General features: G+C 43.9%; 1 protein-coding gene across 1 annotated transcript in view; it reads right to left on the bottom strand.

Annotated features, from left to right (window-relative positions):
* The window catches only part of LOC144805857 (uncharacterized), a 303652-nt gene extending 279363 nt beyond the window's left edge, over positions 1–24289 (bottom strand). The window contains 3 exon segments of the mRNA XM_078672338.1: positions 23085–23296; positions 23377–23934; positions 24187–24289. Coding sequence (XP_078528464.1) covers positions 23085–23296; positions 23377–23934; positions 24187–24289 — 873 coding nt within the window.
* Positions 24290–24593: the final 304 nt, after the last annotated feature.

Genomic DNA, 24593 nt, shown 5'->3' with positions numbered 1-24593 from the left:
GCTATGAGGGAACTTTCTAGTGTTTTGCTCATTTTTTCCCCTCTTTTCCCTGGCCTTAAGTATTTTTAGAGGGGTCCCCTGTTTCATGTTATGCCATGGTCTTCTCCGCCAAACTAGATTGCTTACTTTCCTAAACAAGCATTTGCAATGCAATAGGTCTCGCATTCGTGAGAGTTTGAGCTATTGGCATTGTAAATGACGATGCCTTTTATTTGTGTGTTTTGAAATTCTGTAAGTGGTGTGTAAACTTGCACTTTATACTTATAGTCATTGCTTAGGAGAAGCACAGTTGGCAGTAAAAGAGGCACAGTTAGTGCCAGCCTTGTTTCTTGTAAGCAACAACTATAAGTACGCACCACTGGCAGGTTTTCAAAACATAAATAAAAGGCATTGTCATTTACAAGGCCAATAGCTCAAACTCATGCACATGTGAGATTTATTCCATTGCAAATGCTTGTTGAGCTCTGAGACAGAGGCGGCAGCAGCCATAGGAAGGCAGGGACCATGACATCAGACTGTGCGTTTCAAAAGCAGGAAGGGGGAGGAGGCAGCTGCAGCCAAAACAGACCTCGGACTTTGAATGCACAGCAAATGTGGCAAGATAAGAGCAAGATTTACAGCTCTGTTTACATCAGAGCTCTATAAACCAGGAGCACTGGTCTCTCATGCTCCAACTTAAAGAAAGAAATAGTGCTCACAAGCTCTGAGTGACAATACATGTAACAGGGGGGCAGTCTTTGAAAATGGGCCGCGTTTTTAAAGCCCTTATCATGAACACAGCATGTCCTGCAGATACAGTGCAAGCGCTGCCTCGGTGAGATCATAAAACGGCCTTTACCTCTAGAAAGGTGCTGCGGGCCAAAGCCAGAGAGTGGTCCCTCAGTGCTGCTGCTAAATACTGACTTCTGGCTGCCACCGTGAACGCATGCAAAGACTGCACAAGAGCACACAGCATGACTGCTATGTGCTTTATCTCTTCGATAGTTATGAGACTGCTAGAGGACAGGTAGGTGTGCTCGGAGATAGAAACAAGCTGGACATAAGGAGCGGAATTGAAACAACAGCCAACAAGAAAGAGTGACAGAGACAGCTTGGATAGCGCCATCTTGTCAAATGAGTTACTTTTATGCTCTTCCTCCCTAGAGAGGGCGTTGTATTTTATTTTACATGCATTTTAGCATTCCATGGCTAACAGAGGCCCAGGAGCATAAAGTGATTTACACAGAATGGCGTTAGGATTTAGTCGAGGGGCCGGTAGTATCATTTCGTTTCACCGTACAAAAGTGGCAGCACAGGGCACAGAAGAAGAGAAATATAGAAGACAAGCACTGGCGTTGCCAATAGGTCGCGCAGTAGGAAAGTTGGAGCTATTGGTTTTGTAAATGACATTTTTTATTTATATATCGTTATTGGCATTGTCAATAACAATATATAAATATAAAATGTCATTTACAAAACCAATAGCTCCAACTTTCCAAATGCGAAACCTATTGGCAACGCCAGTGCTTGTTGTGGTTATGGCCCAGTTTTTCATTCTGTGCGCAACATATGGCTGAGCAACAAAGTATTCAATATAATAAAAGTGCAGCAAAGTAAGTGGGGCTGACACAGAAGCAGACTGCAATTATGCTCCTATTTAGGCTTACACTCCCTTGCCCTTCTTTATGTATTGATGGACATGCTTCTAAAACTGGAACAAAAGAAACAAGTATATGCAATAACCAGATCACACACACCGTCATATTTTATATACAGCGCCTTACGTTTTAGATGGCAATCCTGTAGGAGAGTAGGGTCTGCTATCCTATGGTCACCCCAAATTTTTGCTTTTTGCTTCACTCGTTTATGACTTAATGTGGCTGTGGGCCTGCCAATCAGACCCACAGCCTGCTGTTCTCTCTCTAAATTACTGCCCATGCACTCTAGGTGCATTACGAATTGGAACTGGTTCACCTTGTTGGCCCCTGTAACAGTGTACCCTAGGTACCCAGGGCATAGGTGCATCCAAGGCCTACCAGGGGCTGCAGCATGTATTGTGCCACCCCTGGCCTGGCCTCTATATTTGACACAACTGGCTGATCACTCAGCTGGGGTAAGTTGGTGTAATCACCTCTTACTTAGGTATAGTATCCCTATATCTAACCTTAAACTGGACACATATGTTCCTATCAGCCACTCCTATGGAAGGCCTCATCAATCCTGAAAGCAGAGTGCTTGGGAATATGTGAGATGGTGCTCTAGCATGAGCTGAGCCTGTCTGCAGCTGTTGGGAACCACTTCCTAAGCCGTTCCGGGATATTGCCATACCATATACTCTTAAGTGCATTATAATCCTCGCGGTTATATGCTATCTTTGGTTTGGCTTTATCAAAACATGTCGAGTAAGGTGTCATACAAATTGGAATACTACCCCCTCTACAGTTCTGTCGACGGGGATAGCATTCCACCCTTCTAGAGGGACACGACATGTGTGTAGCCTTAACCCCAGTTAAAGTTAAACAGAGCCTCAGCATCACAAAATGGATGCTGCCACCACAGACACGAGTCTGACCTCCTGCTGCTGGGAGTCCTTCCAGCGAGGAAGGCCTGGACAAAGGGTTTCCTGCCTGGGGAGGTGCGAGCACCACCCCAGACAGGATTTTGTGTATTGGGTAGGACAGGGCTGAATAGAAACAGACATGCCCGGGGCACACAAGGTGTCCCCGTACATAAGCCAGTCCAAACCGGTCCTGGGACTTTCCAGACCCAGGCCTGGCGAGGAGCTGGACAAAGGAAAGGGGGTGTAACCGCCCCCCTTCCTGGTTCCTCCCAGAGGAGGGACCTAGTAGGTGATCCACCCCTCAGATTGGGAATAAGAGTGCGAGCAGTGCCATTGCACAGCAGATCATCCTGAATCAACTTGAAAACTAAGAAGACGACTGGACTTCGACATTCTGCTGCTCAGAAGACTGAAGAGAATCTCCCTTGTGGCCTAGGAGTGGCCACCCTGTGAATACAGGTACCAACCAGCGAATCGACGTCTGCTTTGCCGCCGCCTCCCGCCGGAGCTCGAGCCCAGAGCCTGACAAGACCCAGACTCCCAGACTTCTCACAGCCCGATCCACAGTCCCTGCAAAGAAGGGACCCGTGGAGGCGCCGAGAGACGTGGGACCGGCCATCTTGGAAGACCCCGAAGAGCTGACTGCGCAGCATCCGAGGCATCCTCGACATTGTGCTTTGGGGACTGAGACCCCCCAACCACCGATCAGCCCTTGCACCGAAGATCAGCCCCCCAGCATCTCCACGATCTGCGTGGGGCCCTTTTGCATTGTGCCACTCGACGCGCCATCCCCACCACTAGCCACGCGGCCAGCGGCCATCTTGGCGACGAAACCGAAGAATTACACTGCGGGCTGTGCACCCGCTTCCTGTGGGTGAGGTAACTCAGCTCCGCCGGTGTTCCCACACTGGTACACATCTCTAGGGCCTGTGTCTGAAGTTTCAGCTTTCTAGGTCACTCGGAAGGTTCCCAACTAACTAACTTTGTACTTTTTACGCACCATAGACTTTGCATTGGTGAGTGCGTGCACTTTAAACATTGCACCCGAGTCCCGCGGGCCTTTCCCGACTTAGTCACTGCTAGTCTCGAATAGCTCCAGCGATTCCCAAGGCCCTAGGCCTGTTTCCTTTCCGATTGGTATCTCTTATACCACTTTCTTAGTATATGGTTTAGGTGGCCCCTAGGGCTCATCCATATTGTGCAACTTTTGTGTATTTTAAACTGTCTTGTGTTTAACGCTTGTGCTTCTGTGCTCATAAAGAGTCCAGGGGATACTTTTAGTTAATAAACCTATATATATTTTCAATATATATATCTGTGTGGTGTCCTTTCATTTGGTATTCAAGGGGGTTGTGTATGGTAATACAGCTGGCTTCACATGCCTTTCAGAGTTTAGCCTAAGACTGCTTTGTCCACGTTACCACTAGGATAACTGGTCTACAAGGTTGAATTACAACCAATCATCATAAGGGTTGCTTGGCATGGTACAAAGTGATCACTAGAATTAGTGAGCATTATATACGAGGCCAACTTCTCACAAATCCTGCAATACAAGTGTTACCTTTCTGGCCATCTAAACAGCAGCCACCTTGCTGTAAACTCTACCACTGCTGCTTAGTGGAGCTAAGTAGGGTACGTTAGGGATCAAAAACAATTTCCACAAAAATAATCCTTCATGCACTTGATTTAAACAGGGGAAAATGAACTTAGCCAATATGTTCTGCTATTCTGCTTGTCATACACTATTGACAGGTCGGAAGGAGCGTTTTATTTCTTCCCAGCTGTTCACGCAGATCTTTCTCTCATGCTCGCTCACAGTGCCAAGAAGAGCGTGCTAGATTTAGGAAAGCGCATCACAGCGTGAGCTATTTTTAAACCTCCTTGCACGTGCGGCCATGGCTGAGTCAGCACGTGTGGCGTGTGGACAGTAGCGCACAGGCACAGTGACGCTGCACATAGTAATCCTTTAATTCTGTCCAGGGACAAATAGGTTTACTTGGATGCAGGGTCACCACATGATGTCATGAAGACTCAACTTGAGCTAGCATTGTTGTCTCAAAAACTGAAAAAATTGCAGGAATCAATTATCATGAAAAAGGTAACGTACAGCAAAATGCGCTTCATGCCTAAAACGTGCCCAAAGGAATTAAGTTCAATCTGGATGTGCATTTATAGCATGCATACCATGCGTGAAGTAAACCACTAATGCTAAATATTGGCCCCTCTACTGTTTTACTCACAAACATGCCCGGGAAAAATCCTGCCCAAACTCGAAAATGACAATTACTTGGTGCTCGTGCAATCAAAGAGGCAGTTGTATGATGGTAAAATGGTCTCTGACGCTTGGGGCGTTACACTAACACTAAAGACAAACTGCCAACATATCGGTCTTCTATCATTACAGATGAGTCAATACACATATTCGGAAATGAACACGAAAACTCCAGATACCTCTAGAAACTTGCATAAGCTAACTAGCCGAAGCCAGGAACTCGCCCAATGCTCCAGTGTGCTAAATACAGCCCATACGTTTGGCGTTCGGACAGTTATAACACTACTATTTACAGCAATTAAATCTGAAAACAAAGTGAACAGTCCTTAAGTTAAGGCTAGTTACAACCTCCTAACCAGTGCAACGTGTGATATACAGTGTGTGGTGCTTAGCTACAAAAACGTGCCTCAATCCTTTCTCGGGAATGCCGCCATCACCATGCTCCGTTCACTAAGTGAGAAATCCGGATGCCTTTTAAACAGACTGTGGCGTTTGTCAAAAAGTAATGTGACCTAAATGTTGGCGCAAGTAAAATCTACATGGGAACAACAGACTATGGATAGTGCACAGGTTGTGAATTAGTAACTCAAGAAAAGTGCTCCGTACATGCTGGAAAGCCCTTACTTATTTAGTGAGCATTATATACCAGGCCAACTTCTCACAAATCCTGCAATACAAGTGTTACCTTTCTGGCCATCTAAACAGCAGCCACCTTGCTGTAAACTCTACCACTGCTGCTTAGTGGAGCTAAGCAGGGTACGTTAGGGATCAAAAACAATTTCCACAAAAATAATCCTTCATGCACTTGATTTAAACAAGGGAAAATGAACTTAGCCAATATGTTCTGCTATTCTGCTTGTCATACACTATTGACAGGTCGGAAGGAGCGTTTTATTTCTTCCCAGCTGTTCACGCAGATCTTTCTCTCATGCTCGCTCACAGTGCCAAGAAGAGCGTGCTAGATTTAGGAAAGCGCATCACAGCGTGAGCTATTTTTAAACCTCCTTGCACGTGCGGCCATGGCTGAGTCAGCACGTGTGGCGTGTGGACAGTAGCGCACAGGCACAGTGACGCTGCACATAATAATCCTTTAATTCTGTCCAGGGACAAATAGGTTTACTTGGATGCAGGGTCACCACATGATGTCATGAAGACTCAACTTGAGCTAGCATTGTTGTCTCAAAAACTGAAAAAATTGCAGGAATCAATTATCATGAAAAAGGTAACGTACAGCAAAATGCGCTTCATGCCTAAAACGTGCCCAAAGGAATTGAGTTCAATCTGGATGTGCATTTATAGCATGCATACCATGAGTGAAGTAAACCACTAATGCTAAATATTGGCCCCTCTACTGTTTTACTCACAAACATGCCCGGGAAAAATCCTGCCCAAACTCGAAAATGACAATTACTTGGTGCTCGTGCAATCAAAGAGGCAGTTGTATGATGGTAAAATGGTCTCTGACTCTTGGGGCGTTACACTAACACTAAAGACAAACTGCCAACATATCGGTCTTCTATCATTACAGATGAGTCAATACACATATTCGGAAACGAACACGAAAACTCCAGATACCTCTAGAAACTTGCATAAGCTAACTAGCCGAAGCCAGGAACTCGCCCAATGCTCCAGTGTGCTAAATACAGCCCATACGTTTGGCGTTCGGACAGTTATAACACTGCTATTTACAGCAATTAAATCTGAAAACAAAGTGAACAGTCCTTAAGTTAAGGCTAGTTACAACCTCCTAACCAGTGCAACGTGTGATATACAGTGTGTGGTGCTTAGCTACAAAAACGTGCCTCAATCCTTTCTCGGGATTGCCGCCATCACCATGCTCCGTTCACTAAGTGAGAAATCCGGACGCCTTTTAAACAGCCTGTGGCGTTTGTCAAAAAGTAATGTGACCTAAATGTTGGCGCAAGTAAAATCTACATGGAACAACAGACTATGGATAGTGCACAGGTTGTGAATTAGTAACTCAAGAAAAGTGCTCCGTACATGCTGGAAAGCCCTTACTTATTTAGGAATACTAAACATTCCGAAGCCTAGAATTTTGAGAGTATATGTTTTCATGATTAAACAAGACGGAGGGAAGGCAGAGAAGGGTAGGGGGGACGAGAAATGCGACACGTCGGGCAGGGGAGGGGGCCGAGTTAGAGAGAGGCAGAGACAAGTTAGACTGAACTGTCTGTTCAGAGAGTGGGTTGGTGGGTAGGTAAACAAGACGGAGGGAAGGCAGAGACGGGGAGGGGGGAGGAGAAATGCGACACGGTGTGAAGCAGCAGGGGCCTTTGAAGTGAAGCTAAGCTTCACTTCAAAGGTGTGGGAGGAGTGCTGCTACGGCCTGGGGGAAGCTGGCTGGGGAGGGGGAGGAGAAATGCAAGTTTATGGCCCAAAAGTGCGTGCCTGTGGCCACGTGAACTCGAAGAAAACTGCAGCAAAAAGCCCGTGGTTTCACGAGGATTTTGAGCACTTGAATTCTCGCTCCCTCAATGCGCTTGCGCGCATTGTAGGTCACGAGACCTAAAAAAAGAGGGACATAAAGAGATGGAAAAAGTCAGAGATTTCAAGAGTTGGTGTGGAAAAATAGAGAAACAGTTTGCCATTGAAAGTGACGAGGGCGAAAAGAGGCGTGAGGGATGTACTTTGCTTGCAGTGGTTCTGCTTCAGCCTTGCAGCTTCGTTGCAATGGAAATAAAAGAAGGTTCTGTAATGCCATCAAAAAAGCACTCGAAGCAGAGTTTGAAATGGTATTGTAGCTGTAGCGGTATTCTTTGCCCAGGAGTACATGTGTGATCTTAGGAAGCCTGTACTCTCTCATTAAAAGCCCCCACTGAGAAGAGCAAGTACTCTCTCCCGCTCAAACTAAAGAAGTGCAGGTACTCAGTACCTATGAGCACTGGCTCATTTAAAGCACATAAGGAAAATGAGCAGTGGAATTAGGAAAGAGGCTCATGTGAAAAAGAACAGAGACTGGTGCAAAGCAGTGAGGTGTCCGGCTAAACTTGTAGAGAACCGACAGAGAGAATGAGTGCCACAGTAGAAACAGACAGAGTGGGAGAAACAGAGGGGCTAAATTGGCTCGAAGCAAGTTTCTCTAGGAGAGAGGGAAAAGACTAAGAGAAAGGAGAGGAACTAAGAGGAAAAAAGAAATACCAAAAACGGCGAGAAAGACAGAGAAAAAGAAGGAATGTAACTTGCGAAGATAAACTGGAAAGGTGAGTCAAAGAGAGATAGATATAGACAAAGGGTGGCAGAACCATGAGAAGGGAGAGGGTGACAGGAATGGGAGGGAAAAGGGTCAAGTGTCAATGGAAACGCGGAAAGTATGATTGAAAACTGATGGCGGACACTCGCAGAAACTAAGAACGCTAGAGAAAGAGTAGAGCGAGGTAAAGTGAGAGAAAAAATGAGACCGAAAGAGCAAAATATAGAGGTAGGAAAGGGAAAATATTGAATTTTCACCCCCACACTGAGAGTGGGGGGCAAAGCTGAAGAGTAATCTAGGGGAGCTCTGTGAATTAGAATCGTGGCTATCAGAGGCGCGGCATGAGCAGTGTCACCGGGGCTCAGGGACCGAGGGTCCAATTAAAATCAAGGCAGAATCCGCACTGTGAAATTCAACACACTAAAAAGCAGTTCGTATTTTGCAAAAATATTTTTAAATCAATTTAATGTGTCGTGCAAAAAATGTTGTGCCTCAAATTGTGTAGAAACATGCAGAGATGTTTCTTTTCCAGTAATTGATATTCCTGATATAAAATGGTGTCATCTATTTAACATTCTGTTTGCTGCAATAGTTTTGTAACACTGTAAGTGAGGGTAAGATAGACTATATAGGTTGGAAGTAATAATAATGTTAATCTAGATATAAGTGTTTTGTGTAGTGCTTGCTACGTGGATATGGCTGTTTGTGCAGTGTTCACGTTTTTATTTTCACTCACCGACCTTGCCATTATTACATGCCCTATTTCCCAGCTGCCTACCACTTCCTTTCGGACTTTTTCAGGCAGACAAGGGACCTGATTTTGATGGCTATCTCGAGATTTTTTTTCTATACTAGCCAGAATGGTAAATTACTTGTTGGGAAGCAACCCTACCTGACGGATAGATGGTATTTATCACACCCGTTCAAATCTGATACCCAGGAGCCAAGCAGCTTTGACCTGCTGAAATCTACACTGGAGGGGGTTGGGGCAACTCTACCTGATGGATAGATGGTATTTATCACACCCGTTCAAATCTGATACCCAGGAGCCAAGCAGCTTTGACCTGCTGAAATCTACACTGGAGGGGGTTGGGGCAACCCTACCTGATGGATAGATGGTATTTATCACACCTGTTCAAATCTGATACCCAGGAGCCCAGCAGCTTTGACCTGCTGAAATCCACACTGGAGGGGGTTGGGGCTAGGGGAGGGGTAGTTTGGTCTTTAAACCAATCGGTAATTACAAGGTTTGTTGAAATCCGACCCACTTGTAAATGCAATCCCCGTACGGCCTAAACAGAGTTTTACAATTTTGAAGATTTGGCTTACCAAGCGCCTGGGGAGCGGAGGCGGCTCCGTGGTCTCTGCGTCGGAAAGGGAACAAGGCTGCGCGCTCAGCGTCTCCTTCCTCTGCGTACGTCGCTGTACTGTACTGTATCACTGAATGCAAGCATTCGCTCTAATATGCCAGTGTCGTCACGTCACCGTCGAGCGACACACCCACACATGGGAGGCGACACAGTACTGTGTCGCGACACACACTTTGGAAAGCTCTGCCCTAACAGATCGTCAAAAAAAAAGAATAAAGAAGCAGAATTAAGGTTATGTCATCCTTCCTAAGTGGTCCTATTGAATTTCTATACCTTACAAAACATTCTCACCTCAGAACCCATCCTTCGCAGTCACGGCTTTACAAAACCTTTTATTCCCAAAACAGAAGCATTGGGAGTTGGCTTAGGTACGGCACTGTCCCAAAAAGATGAAAGAGGAGAGGAAAAATCCCGTCCTATATATGGCTGCATGCTATTTACCCAAGAAAAGAACAATGCTACAGTGGAGAAAGAAGCCTTAGCTAATACATGGACTTCGATACTACTTGGAAGGACAGCCTTAGCTATTAAATGCACTTCGATACTACTTTGAAGGACAGGAAATTGCCCTCTATACATACCATGCTCCTCTTGAATGGATGGTTCACAAAAAGGGTAGAAACCCTCTCCTACTAAGAGTGTTTTTGGCCCATCAGCATTTTCATTTTAAAACTCAACACTGTAAGAGACAGGGGAAGAACAATAGAAAGATGCCAGCATGGAGGAGAGAGAGGAGGGAGACCAGCAAAACAGAGACATCAGAAAAGAAGCATCGAGTCAGCGCCACACCGGAGGAGAAGAATCGGCAGGACCGCAGCAAGGCAGAAGAGATCCGCTATGTGTGGTTCACCACTGAATGGTAGACATTGCCAGAGATACTGCTGCAGCTGCAGCAGCTCAGGAGAGCTCTGAGCAAGGTGGGGCGCATCATTGTGAGTAGGGGGAATACCTGCATGAAGGGGAAAGGAGAAAAACTGGAGGCCCATGCATGTGTCCTAGCAAGTGCCAGTATACAAGCAGGGGGAGGATAATATGAAATTCTCCCTTAAGTTGGGCACAGGAACTGAGCGATCCAAAGCTTCCATTTATTTTCTTTTTATTTCCTTCCCTACCTTCTCCTTTTGCACTTTTCTGTGAACTTCTTAATAACCTTGGGCACTCCCACCGGTCCACCATGACACTCCTACCAGAGAGAAAAGAGACACCGACTGTTTAGAATCCTTCATCGTGGGTGACCTGGTGACGGGAGATAATAGTAATAGAATAGAGTAGCTTACACCTCGCATTGGCCCTATTTATTTTGGAGGAGACTGCCAGTGGCACCATCCCTCAAGAAACCTGTGGAGAGAAAAAGGAAAGCATTTACTACGCCTGTCAAGACCACGAAGCCGCAGCCCCCATTCCTTACCCTTTTGGAATTGTGTTCATCTATATTATTGATTTATAAAACCGCAACAATATCCTAACACCCAAATAAAAGGCAAAACTCACCAAAGAACCAAGTCATCGAAGCCATATTTCCCTCCCACAATGCCTTTGGGAAAATTGTTGGTTCACAACATTTTAAAAGACAGGTAGTCAGTCAGGCTACAAACAGATAAAAAATGAAACACAATGAAGGGGTAGAAGGGAATGCAAAGGACATATGGTATTGGTTGGGATTGGTATCTCAATCTGCTAGTATAAGGCAACATTGGGGATCCATGACCACCGTCTCTGTCCCTGTACTTGTCTGTTCTCTTAACAGCACTACACAAGAAAACATGTCCAAGAGGGGCGAGGGAAGAGAGTCCCTCATAAGCGAAGTCTACATTTGCCTGACTGATGTTTCTACTGATGTAATGCTATTTACCTAAACATGTCTGTCTGGCAGGCAGGATTTTTAACTTGTTAAATGCAAATAAAAACGATTTAACAAAATAAAAAATAAAAAAGATGGGCGAGGGAAAGCTTACTAAACAAGCAACGGCAAAGCCAATAGGTTTTGCCTAAGCGAGATCTATTGGCTTTATCAATGCTTTTAGACATGTTGCACAGCAGTGCAGCTGTTGTGCAACACAGCTTCAAGCAAAGAAAAAAACTGTGTGGGTTTCTACTTTAGGAATAGAAAAACCAAATGTCAGTGATCTTGAAAAAAGGTTAGTGCTACACATAGAGCGTTGGCTTGCAAAACAGTGATATATGAGGTGTCCGCAAACACTCGGCAACTGTGATCAGCTGTTTTAAAGAATCCAGAGATTCTCCTTTGGCTTGATAATGGCTTGTACAAACACAAGTATCTCCAAGGTAAATAAACTAGAAGGGTCAACAGGCCTAAAGGTTTGGAACACTTAAAGTTCATAAAACAGAAGTAGGCACAGTCAGTTTATTAATTTAAACAGGTGTTTAGTAAAGAACAGAGAAAAATGTTATGGTGTCTTTTTACTGCAATGACAAAAACATAACAAACCAGAACTTAAACTAATGAAAGAGTTTAAGGGTGAAACCCTTAAAGGAGTTTACGGGTGAAAACCCTTAATGGGCACTCCGATATCAGGCAGAGGTAAAACTCTTCAACCAAATGGGATGCAGAGGGACATCTGTTTGTCTGTCTGTGAAGCAGAAGAGTGCAAACAGCTCCTTATTGCCCATCCTGCCGGGAAGGTGCAGTGGGTGAGAAGGTGCTACCTCCCTGACCACTGGTTTATTTTGGTAAGATGAGTGCAGCTCTAGTACACGCGGGAGCTGTGATTGGATGACTCACTGCCTATATCTGATCATGGGTGAGCTATAACACCCTTTCGAGATGGGGTAAGGACCCGGCTTGTGATAGGAGGTAAGGAGATGATTGGTAGCAGTCCCAAACATCTTGTGTGCCACAGAAAAGTTCTCAAGCTGTCGTGGGTGGTGGGAGGAGACAGAAAAATAAAATGTGGGAAATAAACCACCAAATATCCAAAGAACACGGGTGCCACAAAGTGCAAAACAAAGTTTCCCCTATCTCCATTTAATTAGCAAAATGTGTACTCTTAATAAAACAATGCTACTACTGTACGAAAATCCCATATTATGCCTTTTCCTTAATTTGCATTCTGGGGATACCTGTTCTAGAGTGCATTGCAGCTCTCACGCCCTGCATTTGTGCTTAAAGAACTGTTCTAATAATATTGTTTCACCTAACACATGGATTACAAATCTATCTTAATGCCCCATTATAAATTCAGCCTTCATTAATAGCAATAACAATATATTTAAGTTGATAATCGGGTCCTTTTCACATATGCCAACTCCGAACAAGCATTGCTTAGGATCTGGAACTAAAACGTGGAAAACTTAAAAATAACGGGGAAAAAAGGGACAATTTATCCCAATTGTAAGAATATTGACAACATGCTTCTCCCGGCCGCCTTCACTTAAGCGGAAAAAAGTGGGTGCTGGGTTTCACAACTCATAGCAGCCATTTCTCCTCTTACTTTGCCAGTTTCATGTGACCTTGTTGTGGGACTCTTAGTCCCTCAGAGTCGAGATGGCCATTTTTTATAAACAGACACAAAATTGGTGGGCAACTTGCAAGATCAAAAGATGCCTTAAAGATAAGCAGCAAAATTTGATTTATGCACCGTTTCAGTACAATTCGGTGATTGAGTTCACCACCTATCAGTATAAACATGCATATTGTGGAGGCATCATTGTAAGCCACCCAAAACAAAGGCACTGGATGGAACCACTTGGATGCGGCACAGATAGCAGGGCTCGGAGAACAGAGTAGCACAGCCCTGCCAGTGCTGCTTTGTCTAAAAATAAAGAAAATGTCTTTACTTCTCAGAGAAAGTAAGCAACCAATTGATCTTCAATAGCCCGGTACGTCAATACAGATACATGGCCTAGCATACGCAAGTCGTTCTAATCTTTCTGGCACCAGTCCTTTGGTGTAAGCAGTAAGACCATTGTGCGTGATAAGCAAACATCCAAATTCATGCATATGCCGACAGGCAGTTTGTGCTCCCCCAGGGACTGAACAACCATGTATCTGCAGTGGGGCACTCAACTTTTGAGTGAAAGACAGGAAGGGGGCCAGAAATACTGCCCAATTTCCCATTCAGGAATACCCACCCTACACCATTCACATCCATAAACAGTGCACACTCACACCAAATGTACACCACACACAACCCTATGCACATACAAATGTTACCAGCATACACTACAAAACAAACCAAAAAACATCTATACACCCTCCTATCCCAACTACCACTCCGTCACCTATAAACAGCATATAACTCTATTGGATACCACTAACCAATCCATTCATCACTAACACAACACCATACATAACTACATCCCATTCAGACATGCACTCCCTGCTCTAAACACCCCTATCAGACCACTGTATCTCACCAACAAACATATAATCAGCCTTCCATCATTTGTCCAACCAACACCCTCCTCTTCCTTCTACCTTAGCACTAACGCACAGCACATACACTGCACAGAACCACACTTTTTAACTCTTCCAACAAACCAGTCTAAGAAAAAGACAAATACTCTTACCTCTACTTCATCCCCTCCTAGAAATAACATACACTCTACTCATGGACACATCACCACCGCTCTACCTTACAACATGCACTCATACACAATACTATACAAACAAATCCATCACATGAAACAAATACACCAGTACCTCTTTTCAATATTCCTCAAAAACAAAACATCACACACACCAGCAAATCAAAATCTTCAAAGCGCAACACCTCTTAATACCTACCATCACAAAATACAAACATACACCGACTTTTCACACAACATAAAGGAACAGACTGCAATGCCAAGCTTTCTCTCTTCCACCACACCTAACAAAGATACAGCCACACAGCAACACTCCTCCAAACGCCGCGCATCCATTGGCAATTTAGAACCTTACTTCATGACCCATATGCTGCACCACCACCCCTGACTCATACACCTGCCGCCCTAAACAAGCAAACAATATAAGCAATGTGCCACACCTCACAACTTCGCTTCCCCATGTCTACTGCACAACAATGTTACACCACAAAAACAACACAGCCCACCAACTCACCATCTTCACCACATTCATACGCAGACCCATCAAAATGCCTTCTTAGCATGCTGGATGAGGAAAATGATACAGAACAGCTACACGATTGCTATCCTAATACAGCTAATACCAGCACTATAAAACACACCTGCTAGAAACCCACACAACACTGATCATTCTTCTACAAAATAAACTCTCACTGTCACCAAAGCCCATTCTCTAAACTGTCCACTAATAAATGCTTGGTGCCTCTCTAAAAACAAACTTCACATCTACGCCCTTCTCACCGATGCAAAAGCAGACATCTAGGCTATCAAACGATCACCCAAAATCGTATAGGCAAAAAATGAGGTGGTCTAGCTGTTGTATTCAGACAAACATTACATATCACTAAAGTTGACGACATCACCATAAAGAATTCTGAGGCTCTTCTCACCAGATGCAATCCTACACCATCTTCCTCCTGTAACTTCCTGCTCCTTTACATACCTCCACCTAGCAAGGCGACATTCCCAGAAGAACTTCTAGACACAATTTCAATACACTCCAACCTATGCATTCTGGGTGACCTCAACATTTGGGTCCTGTTCCCATGAGGCACAGGGTCAAGACTGATTTGCATATGGCCATGTCTGAACTGCGGTGGCTTGGTGAGCAAAATAACGATGGATTAAACCCAGATCTGTGACTGGGGGTGAATGTTTTGCCATTGTGCAACATTTCGTCCATCATCTTGTGTGTTTTGCTGTTCACCCTATGTGGGAAGGGTATGCTGTTCACCCTATGTGGGAAGGGTATGCCCAGACGTGGGTCCCGTGCTCACTACGCCACTGGAGTCCAGCTATCCTGGCTGAAGAAGGCTGATAAACAGATATGGCCATGTCTGAACTGGGGTGGCTTGGTGAGTAAAATAATGTCGATTAAACCCAGATCTGTGACTCGGGGTGAATGTTTGCAATTGTGCAAAATTCCATCCATCATTTTGTGTGTTTTGCTCAACATTTGGTTTGACAAACCCAATATGACCCATCCGAAAACAATAATTACTGGCCTAGACACACGGAACCTGCATCAGATTGTCCACAAACCACACACATCGCCATACATATCCTAGATGTCATTTTTGCTAATACTTAACTAGTTACCTTTCAAACTATAACTCCAGTCACATGGTCAGATCACCACTTGCTTGCTTTCCAACATAAAACAACACTAAGCGAATCACCTAAAACTACCTTACATCCATCCACCTATTCATTTAGAAACACAACTAACATCCAGTACAAATCTGTAAACAATACATTCTGTTCAAAAACTATATAAGTGGCTACAGGAAGCTTTTGACATCCTGATACAACTCAAAACCACTCAACAGAACAAAAGAAAAAAAGTTCCTTGGAGGAACATAGAGATATAAGATATAAAACAATAAATTAGAAAGCTGCAACGTACCTGGCTCAAAACAAACGCCAAACAAGACAAACTTCACCTACAGAAAATTAACAGATTATACAAGTCAGCTATCAAAAAAGTTAAATAAAGATACTATTCAGACAGAATTCAAACTGCTAAATGTGCAAATAAAGAATTCTATCAAATACTTAATTTCCCAAATCAAATTGCCTTGAAGAAATTCATCCTGTTATTTCACAGACAAACTGGCAAATCATTACACAGACAAAGCAGACACACTGGACTTAAAACAGAGACAAAGCACCAGCACTAACCCTTGTACAAAACAACAACCCAAGAGTACTATAACCCAGGCTCTCCTTTCCTTCCAACACATCTCACATAATGAATTTATGGACCTGATCAAAGCAAGCAGGCCTACCGGCAGCCCTTCTGACGCATGTCCACCACAAACTTTCAAGACAAGTCTTTTAACAACCTTTGCTTCCACTCCAGTAAGAAGAATCATCAACGATTCCTTAACTACCGGACTATTTTCAGAAGAACTCAAAAAGTCACACATACGCCCTTTATTGAAAAAAAAACACTTGAATCAGCTGAACCCTGACAACAATAGACCCACTACAAATTAACCTTTCCTGGGCAAACTGATAGAAAGAGCAGCGTTTGCCCAGATGTCGCAATTCATTGAAGAAAATGCTATACTTTCAGACTTCCAAACGGGATTCTGTCAGGGCAGAGGCACAGAATCTGCCCTCCTTGCCATCGGGGATGTCCTAAAGAATACAGTAGACCTCAACGGGGTTGCTGCGCTACTCCTCTAGGAGCTTTCGGCTGCCTTTGACACGGTTGACCATGACACTCTGAAACAAAGACTCTATTAAGCCGGCATAGAGGGGACTGCTCTAGACCGGATCGCGTCCTACCTTCGTAACAGAACTAATGTCATCCACACCCCACTTTTCTCATCCAAACCGTACTCCACAAAAGCAGGGGTCCCTCAAGGCTCTATCATCTCGCCCATGCTTTTCAACATCTTCATAAAGTCATTACCAGTATTGATCAATTAATTTCATCTCACATGCTATAACTATGCAGATGACACACAAATACTCCTTCAACTGAAGCGCCCCAAAGACATAGGAAAATCCTCAATGTTCAGTTGTCTCAGAGCTGGGAACAGTGGATGGCTTGGAGCCATCTCAAATTGAATGCTTCCAAAAATGGAAATACTCACATGTGGCGATTTGAAACATTATGACCCGCTTTCCTCCTGGCCAGATGAACTGGCATCACAGCCTAAAGTATCGAAGGAAGGTAGAAACCTCGGAATGACCATGGACTTCAAGCTATCAATGAATACCCAAGTGGACAAACTAGCAAGATGAAGCTTTGTCACTATAAAAACACTGCAACAAATTTTCCCTCATTTGGGATTTCCACATAAGGTCCAAACTACCATCTCCCTTGTTTTGTCCAAACTCAATTACGCCAATAGCCTCAACCACGGATCACCTTTAACAACCATCAAAAGACTACAACAGATACAGAACTCGGCTGCCAGACTACTCTTGCATATCAAACCGGGAGACCACATCTCTCCTGCCTTGAAAGCCCTGCATTGGTTACCGGTTGCCAGAAAATCCGCGCTCAAGCTACTTTGTATCACCCACAAAGCACTATATGGAATGGGACCGCTCTTCATCTGGAATAAAATCATCAAACACATTCAACAAAGGAACATCTGCTCTAAAGGGGCATTGTGCCTCAAAGTCCCAAAATACCAGAAAAAAACATGGGTGGCACATCCTTCTCTGTTCAAGCAGCCAAACTATGGAACTCTTTACCCCCCAACATAAGATCCCCTGACAACCACCTTATCTTGAGAAAACTACTCAAGAATTTGCTCTTCCCCACCGAAGCACTATACGCAAATAGAAATTTACAGCATATCCCTCTGTATATAAGCATTTATTTCACTATAGATTTGTACCTATCTTTGTGTATTGCATTGTATAAACATGCAGAATAATTATGTTGTTAATAAAAAATTGTAAAAAAAATAAAAAATCATCTTTGGTCTACATGTACTTTCTTCCATTGTGCATCTATTTACCTTCAATGTACTTGTATCTGTGTGTCAATTACTTTTCTCCTGGAAAATCATATCCATAATTAGTCACGAAATACATGTGCTATATACAATGTGAAACTGTTAACTTTACATCGTGCTTTTAATAGTGCATCCATTTGAGTACTCATGCTCGGATTTTATAAGTATTTTCTTGTACTCTCCAAACATGTTTTACCCTCATATACTGAATGTTCAAACATGTTGAATTCTTCCCGCTTTCGCATTGTATATAGCACATGTATTTCCGGACTAATTAGCTTTCAATGTTTTTTATGTGTTTCACCACAATGTATATACTTCTCAGAAATAATGATGTCCCAGGTTTATTATGCCAGTGTTAATGCACTATCATAACTCAGGCATCTGTCACACGTGACAGGAGCTTTCCTCTCCTTCTCTGGTAATCGGCACATTGCCTTGTGAGTCTTTCAACTCTGGCCCACAGCGCATGTCCTCAGTAACCTTTTCCTGCAGCCTCCGGTATTTAATTATCCTCCGAGCGGGGCTGCACTTGCAATTCGTTTGTTGCTGAGATACCGAAGTGTGAGGACCCCTGTCTTCAGGTAATTAACCACGCAACTCGCGGCGTAATTGTAATGCTTTTACAGCCGCCTGCCTTTCCTTGCCAGCATGACTGAGCTTTCGCAAATTTACTTCACAGACCGCTGATCGCCTTGAACCGTGATTAATACATGGACCACGACGGTGCCCCTACCTTTACAACTATGTCCAGGCTTCATTCCTGAATAACACTGAGGTATGTCTGATCAGCACTGTAACCGACATATACGCTATCCTCGATGGCGGTCAAGGCATTTTCTCTCCATTTTTCCTCCTTAGTTAATTAATCTTCTTGATGGTTACTCCAAATGGAATTTACTAGTGAATACGACATGGCTTGATGAACTCATCCCTTGGCTTCTCACCACATGCGGGGGGTAAGCCTTACCTTTTTCAACCACGCGCACTGCTTCTTGATGCGCACCTTTACATACAGCAACGGACCTGACCCAAGCTTTTATTCCCATTAGGTGACTTATCCACCTTTATCTGGGTTGCCCCACACCACCCCAGTCCTGAAGAAGATTTGCACGGCCGAGGTTGTGAAATTCCCTTGTGCCCTAAGTCGGAACGAAATGTCAACGCTCTTGGATAGGCCTAAACTTACCCTTTTGTGTCCTCTATCATGCAAATTTTGAATATTATTCTGCAATTTTACATATGACTTAAATTGTGTACAAATACATGTGGAGCTAGGCTGCTTATGACGATGAATGACAACCGATCATAGAATACGCATCTCTTATTTTCTCCTATGTCACTGATTTCTTTCCTTCTTAACACTGAGCACTCCTCATCCTATGAGCACCTTCCCCCTTTTGGAGCAGCCTCTACTTAACCGGTAATTCTTGAATATTACCTGTCTCTTGAATATTACTTGAGTATTCACCAGAAAAACTAGTATATTAAATGACTTGGTGCACATATATTTTTTGGTCTGTTTTGTCTGTTGATCCTTATGTATACCTGAGTTTTTGAAATGTACAAGCAGATATAAACCAGGCTTTCCTGTAGTACCAGACGTCTGTATACCAGGCTGTGTTGGGAGTGCAAGCGCCCCAATTAGATGAGTATTTTAATAGACTGTCGATCCCCAGACTTAACCCCCTTCAGGGACATACACCAGATGAAACCCTGACCACTGAGGAAATTGGCTTCATGATTGACTAGATCACGTGCAACAAAACTCCTGGGATGCACGGGTAGAGCAACCCTCACTCCAAACCTACTCCAAATGTACCAACAGGCCCGGCAGGAGGGCACATTGCCGGGATCCCTATGGGAGGCTATGATATTGGTCCTGCCTAAGCCCAACAAGGACCCCCTGGAGCTACGCTCCTACTGGCCACTGTACACCGACCACTAGATTCGCAGGAAGGTCCTTGCAAACAGGTTGCTCCCCTGCCTCTCTACATTGGCACCAAGACCAGAATGGTTTCGTACCTGGGAGAAAAATGTGTCTAAACCTATGACGCCTCTGCAGCTGATGGAAAAGAATCTTCAAGAATTTGCCTCCATAAACAGCACTCTCACTAGATATAGAGAAGGCCTTCAACACCCGGAGTAGTTTTATTTAATGAAAGTGCTGATGTGCATGAAAGTAGGTGCAGAAATACTGCACTGGATAAATCGCTGACCCGCATCCGGACAGGCAGAGATCTCAGTTTCTTTTGAAGCATGTGGCAAAGATGCCCGCTGTCGATTACTTTCGCCCTAGTCATGGACCTGTTCGCTGGCTTGTTTCGTTCACAGCACCCAGCAGTCGGTATACCAAGTGGGCCAAATTGGGAGGTCATTTCACTGTATGCTGATGATGCATTTGTGTACCTCAGGTACGTGTATGCGTATCTACTGCAGGTGATGGAGGTTCTAGATGATTTTGGTAGGGATTCTGGACTGAGGCTAAATTGGACCAAATCTAGCTTATATCCCATGCGAAAACTCACAACTTAGAACAGGAAGTGCTGCCCCAATTAGCACTGGGTTGGCACCTTGACATCTGCAGGTATTAAGCGGTGAACTTACCACACTGACGAAGAACTTATACAGGGCAACTTAGATGATGTTCAATGTTTGCATCTCCCTGTCGTTTTGGGGCTCCCTGCCACTATCAACCCATGGGTAGAGTGGAAGTTGCAAAAATGCTGTTAATACATTTATACTGCTTCTCTGCCCCTCTAGTTTACCTGCCCTGGCGCTTTTTCAGGAAATTGGACTCTGTTTCTGTTCTTACGGACTTAATCTGGGGAGCGGACAACAAGAGAATTGCGCTTCGCAAACTTTACTCTACCTTGGAACATGCTGGGTGGATGTACATTTAAAAGACTGAAGAACTACAAACTACTGTGTGACTTTGGAAGATGATTATTTCTCAATACAGCCCTTGTTTGTGATCTCGTTACAGTTCTCACATTTTCACCCGCACTAGAAGAAATGGGAGCCTGGAGTGTCTGATCACAGAAACTCATTTACATACAAAGGGGGGGTGAGAGCCTGTTCACAACGCACAGCACAACTTGTTTATGTAAAGGTTTGTACATTGCACAGGGATTGTGATACAGGTAACAGTGTGAGTGTTGTATGGCAGCAGCGAGCAGTCTTAGTTGCTGAGATATGAATCTATGACGGGTGCATCTTTAGCTCTTTCAACTGTTTGAGAGAGGGTGGCAGTCTCAAATTCTTGGGGCACAGATACCAACAGCTTAACTCATAAGCTTTACTTTTTGCATCTACAGTTGGTGCAGATGTCCCTAAGAGAGTAACCATAGTGTGCTTTCTGTAGTCAGCCTGCTTTGATTTTCCCAAACTTTGGTCAGCAAAGGTAAATGTGTCTTCTACCAAGTGTTCTTAGCACGCTTTTGGTAACGTGGCTTGAGCAGTATGGCCTAAGGCACGCTCAAAGGTAAAGAAAAACAGTGGAAGTCACAAATTTCAATAGTGTATTAAAAATAGAGAAGGAATTTTAGGATTCAAACCAAGTTTAGATCAAAAAGAATATTTAATAATTATTCAGAAGCAAAATCTAAAGGTGGGCTGTGATTTAAGGATTACTAATTAGCAAAACCACTGTCAAAACCAAATAATAAGGTAAATGAATAAAAAAAAAGCAGATCCACTGAATCAATCAGGAAGTCACCTACAAAATTGTAGCTGACTTTGGTAGCTATGCTCGAGAGGACAAAGATACGTTTAGTCTCTGGTGATGATTAACACTGGAATTTGAAGCAAGGTTTTTGGCTGAATCAGTGTCAGAAGGTGACGAGCTGCACAGAAGTGGCTTGAAGTGCAAAACTCCCACAGAGTAGAGTTGGGCTAGCAAGTTGAACCTGAATCCACGGCCATCAAAATGCGGGAAACTTCAAGCAGTTACAACAGCTGCAAATTCTTCGGCGCTTCCAAGTTATGGAGATGGTTCAAGGTTGATGATAAGAGCCAAAGCATGGAACCTGGCAGGCCTGAGGCATGGTTAAGGGGATAGCAGGTTCCATTTGAAACAAAAAGAAGATGGAAGGAGGCCACTCGTGTGGATCTTTGTAATACGAGGCTGTGTCCTTTTGGAACAGAAGTCATTAGGACTATTTAGGATGGGGCCACGAATGGTTTGCATATGGCTGACCTTGTCTGTAGTTACACAAAGACTAGAGAATAATGTGGCGGGATGGTGCCAAGATTAACTACCAGCCCATCCATCGCCTTTAGTTTTTCTCAATGATCAGCCCTACGTGGCACAGGCATGAGCAGACGTTGGCCCCTTAGAGACCTACGACAAAGGGACTCCTGCTGCAGCCCCCTGGTGAGGCTCATTAAGGCTGGAAACAGTTTGAGGTTACATACATTCAAGACCCTTGGGGACGTGGCCTCAAAGTTCAGGATCCAATGGACTTTGTGGGTCAGTCATTGCTAATAAACACTCAGGGAACAAAACACACTGAACGGAATGAGGCCACAAATAGTAACAAAGGAATGAGGTTAATTCAAGCATTTCCATCCCACGCTGTGTTATTTTCTGAGTAGACAGTTTGTTGGACAATTAATGGAGTGGAGTCTTTGTGGCTGCTTCATGTAAATGTTTTGCGAGGCTGAAAGCTCCTCCTCAGGGTTTACAGTGAGCACCTTTTATTCTACCACATTGTCTTTCCTATGTGGTAAGGTTACATTTACAACTGAAGTTTTTGTCACATTGAGAGCACAGATCATTTTCTTTCACATTGTGGGTTCTCTATTGTTGAATCAACCTAAATCTCCAGCAGACGCTTCCCAGGCATTTAGAACAATGACAAGGTTTTCCAGGTAAGTTCTCGCAGGTTGAGTGAGACCAGATTTCCGGCTGAAACTTTTCCAGCATTCAGAGAGCTAAGACGGTTTTTCCCCCAGTGTGAGTTCTCTCATGTGTAGTGAGAGTTGCTTTATGACTGAAGCTTTTCTGGCATTCAGAACACTGATACGGTTTATGCCCAGTGTGGGTTATTTCATGTACAGTAAGGCTGGATTTCCGACTGAAGCTTTTCGAGCATTCAGAGCACTGATAAGGTTTTTGTCCAATGTGAGTTCTTTCATGCACAGTAAGGTTGGATTTGCAACTGAATCCTTTCTAGCATTCAGAGCACCGATACGGTTTTTGTCCAGTGTGGGTTCTCTCATGTCTAGTTAGACTTTCTTTCAATCTGAAGCTTTTTTGGCATTCAGAGCACTGATACGGTTTGAGCCCAGTGTGGGTTCCTTCATGCACAGTAAGGTTGGATTTCCAACTGAATCCTTTCCGGCATTCAGAGCACCGATATAGTTTTTGTCTAGTGTGGGTTCTCTCATGTCTAGTGAGACTTTCAATCTGAAGCTTTTTTGGCATTCAGAGCACTGACACGGTTTGAGCCCAGTGTGGGTTCTTTCATGCTTAGTAACGTTGGATTTCTGACTGAATCCTTTCCGGCATTGAGAGCACTGGTAAGGTTTTTGCCAAGTATGAGTTCTCTCAGGGTGAGTGAGAGTTATTTTATGACTGAAGCTTTTCTGACATTCAGAACCCTGATACGGTTTGAGCCCAGTATGGATTCTCTGATGCTGAGTTAAACCAAATTTGTAATAGAAACCTTTTTGGCATTCAGAACACTGATACGGTTTATGCCCAGTGTGGGTCCTTTCATGTTTAGTAAGGTGGCCTTTTTGATTGAAGCTTTTACAGCATTCAGAGCACTGATACAGTTTATGCCCAGTATGGGTTCTTTCATGTACCGTAAGGCTGCTTTTCTGACTAAAGCTTTTACAGCATTCAGAGCACTGATACGGTTTATGCCCAGTGTGGGTTCTTTCATGTACAGTTAGAGTGGATTTGCTACTGAAGCTTTTACAGCATTCAGGGCACTGATAAGTTTTTTGTCCAGTGTGAGTTCTCTGATGTTTAATCAGACTACCACTAAAACTGAAGCTTTTTTGGCATGAGGAGCACTGATATGGTTTTCGTCCAGTGTGAGTTCTTGCGTGTATAACAACACTAGATTTATGACTGAAGCTTTTCTGGCATTCTGGACACTGATAGGGGTTATGCTCAGTGTGGGGTCTTTCATGTACCGTAAGGTTATATTTGCGAGTGCAGCCTTTCTGGCATTCAGGACACTGATACGGTTTTCGTCCAACGATAGTTTTCTCATGTTTAGTGAGGTGGGATTGATAACTAAAGCTGTTCTCACATTCATTGCTCTTATTCGAGTTGTTTGTTTCTCCAAGTTGGGTTTGTTCCTGAATACATGCCATCTTAACCTCATAGCTGCTATTACACATTCCTCCCCAGTGCTGCGCTGTCCATTAGAACTAGTGCTGAATGGACGTTCAATGGTCGTGCGCAGCACTGGGGAGGTAGCGCTGCTGACGACCACTGGCCGTCAGCAGCACTTAAGGGGTTAAGACTGAATCTGATTTCGGATCGTGTACTTGTTTATGTTACAACTCAACAATAACTTCCTACCTCTAAAGGCACCGATCTAACTTGTCTTATTAACTTTCACTGAGGAGCCCCTTGTATTGATTAAGAGGCCTCTCATGGATTCATTTTCTCCAA

The sequence above is a fragment of the Lissotriton helveticus genome (genome assembly GCF_964261635.1).
Source record: "Lissotriton helveticus chromosome 1_1 unlocalized genomic scaffold, aLisHel1.1 SUPER_1_unloc_3, whole genome shotgun sequence".
NCBI lineage: Eukaryota > Metazoa > Chordata > Amphibia > Caudata > Salamandridae > Lissotriton > Lissotriton helveticus.
The sequence above is the reverse complement of the archived record's forward strand: the minus strand, read 5'-3'. Positions and strand labels throughout refer to the sequence as shown.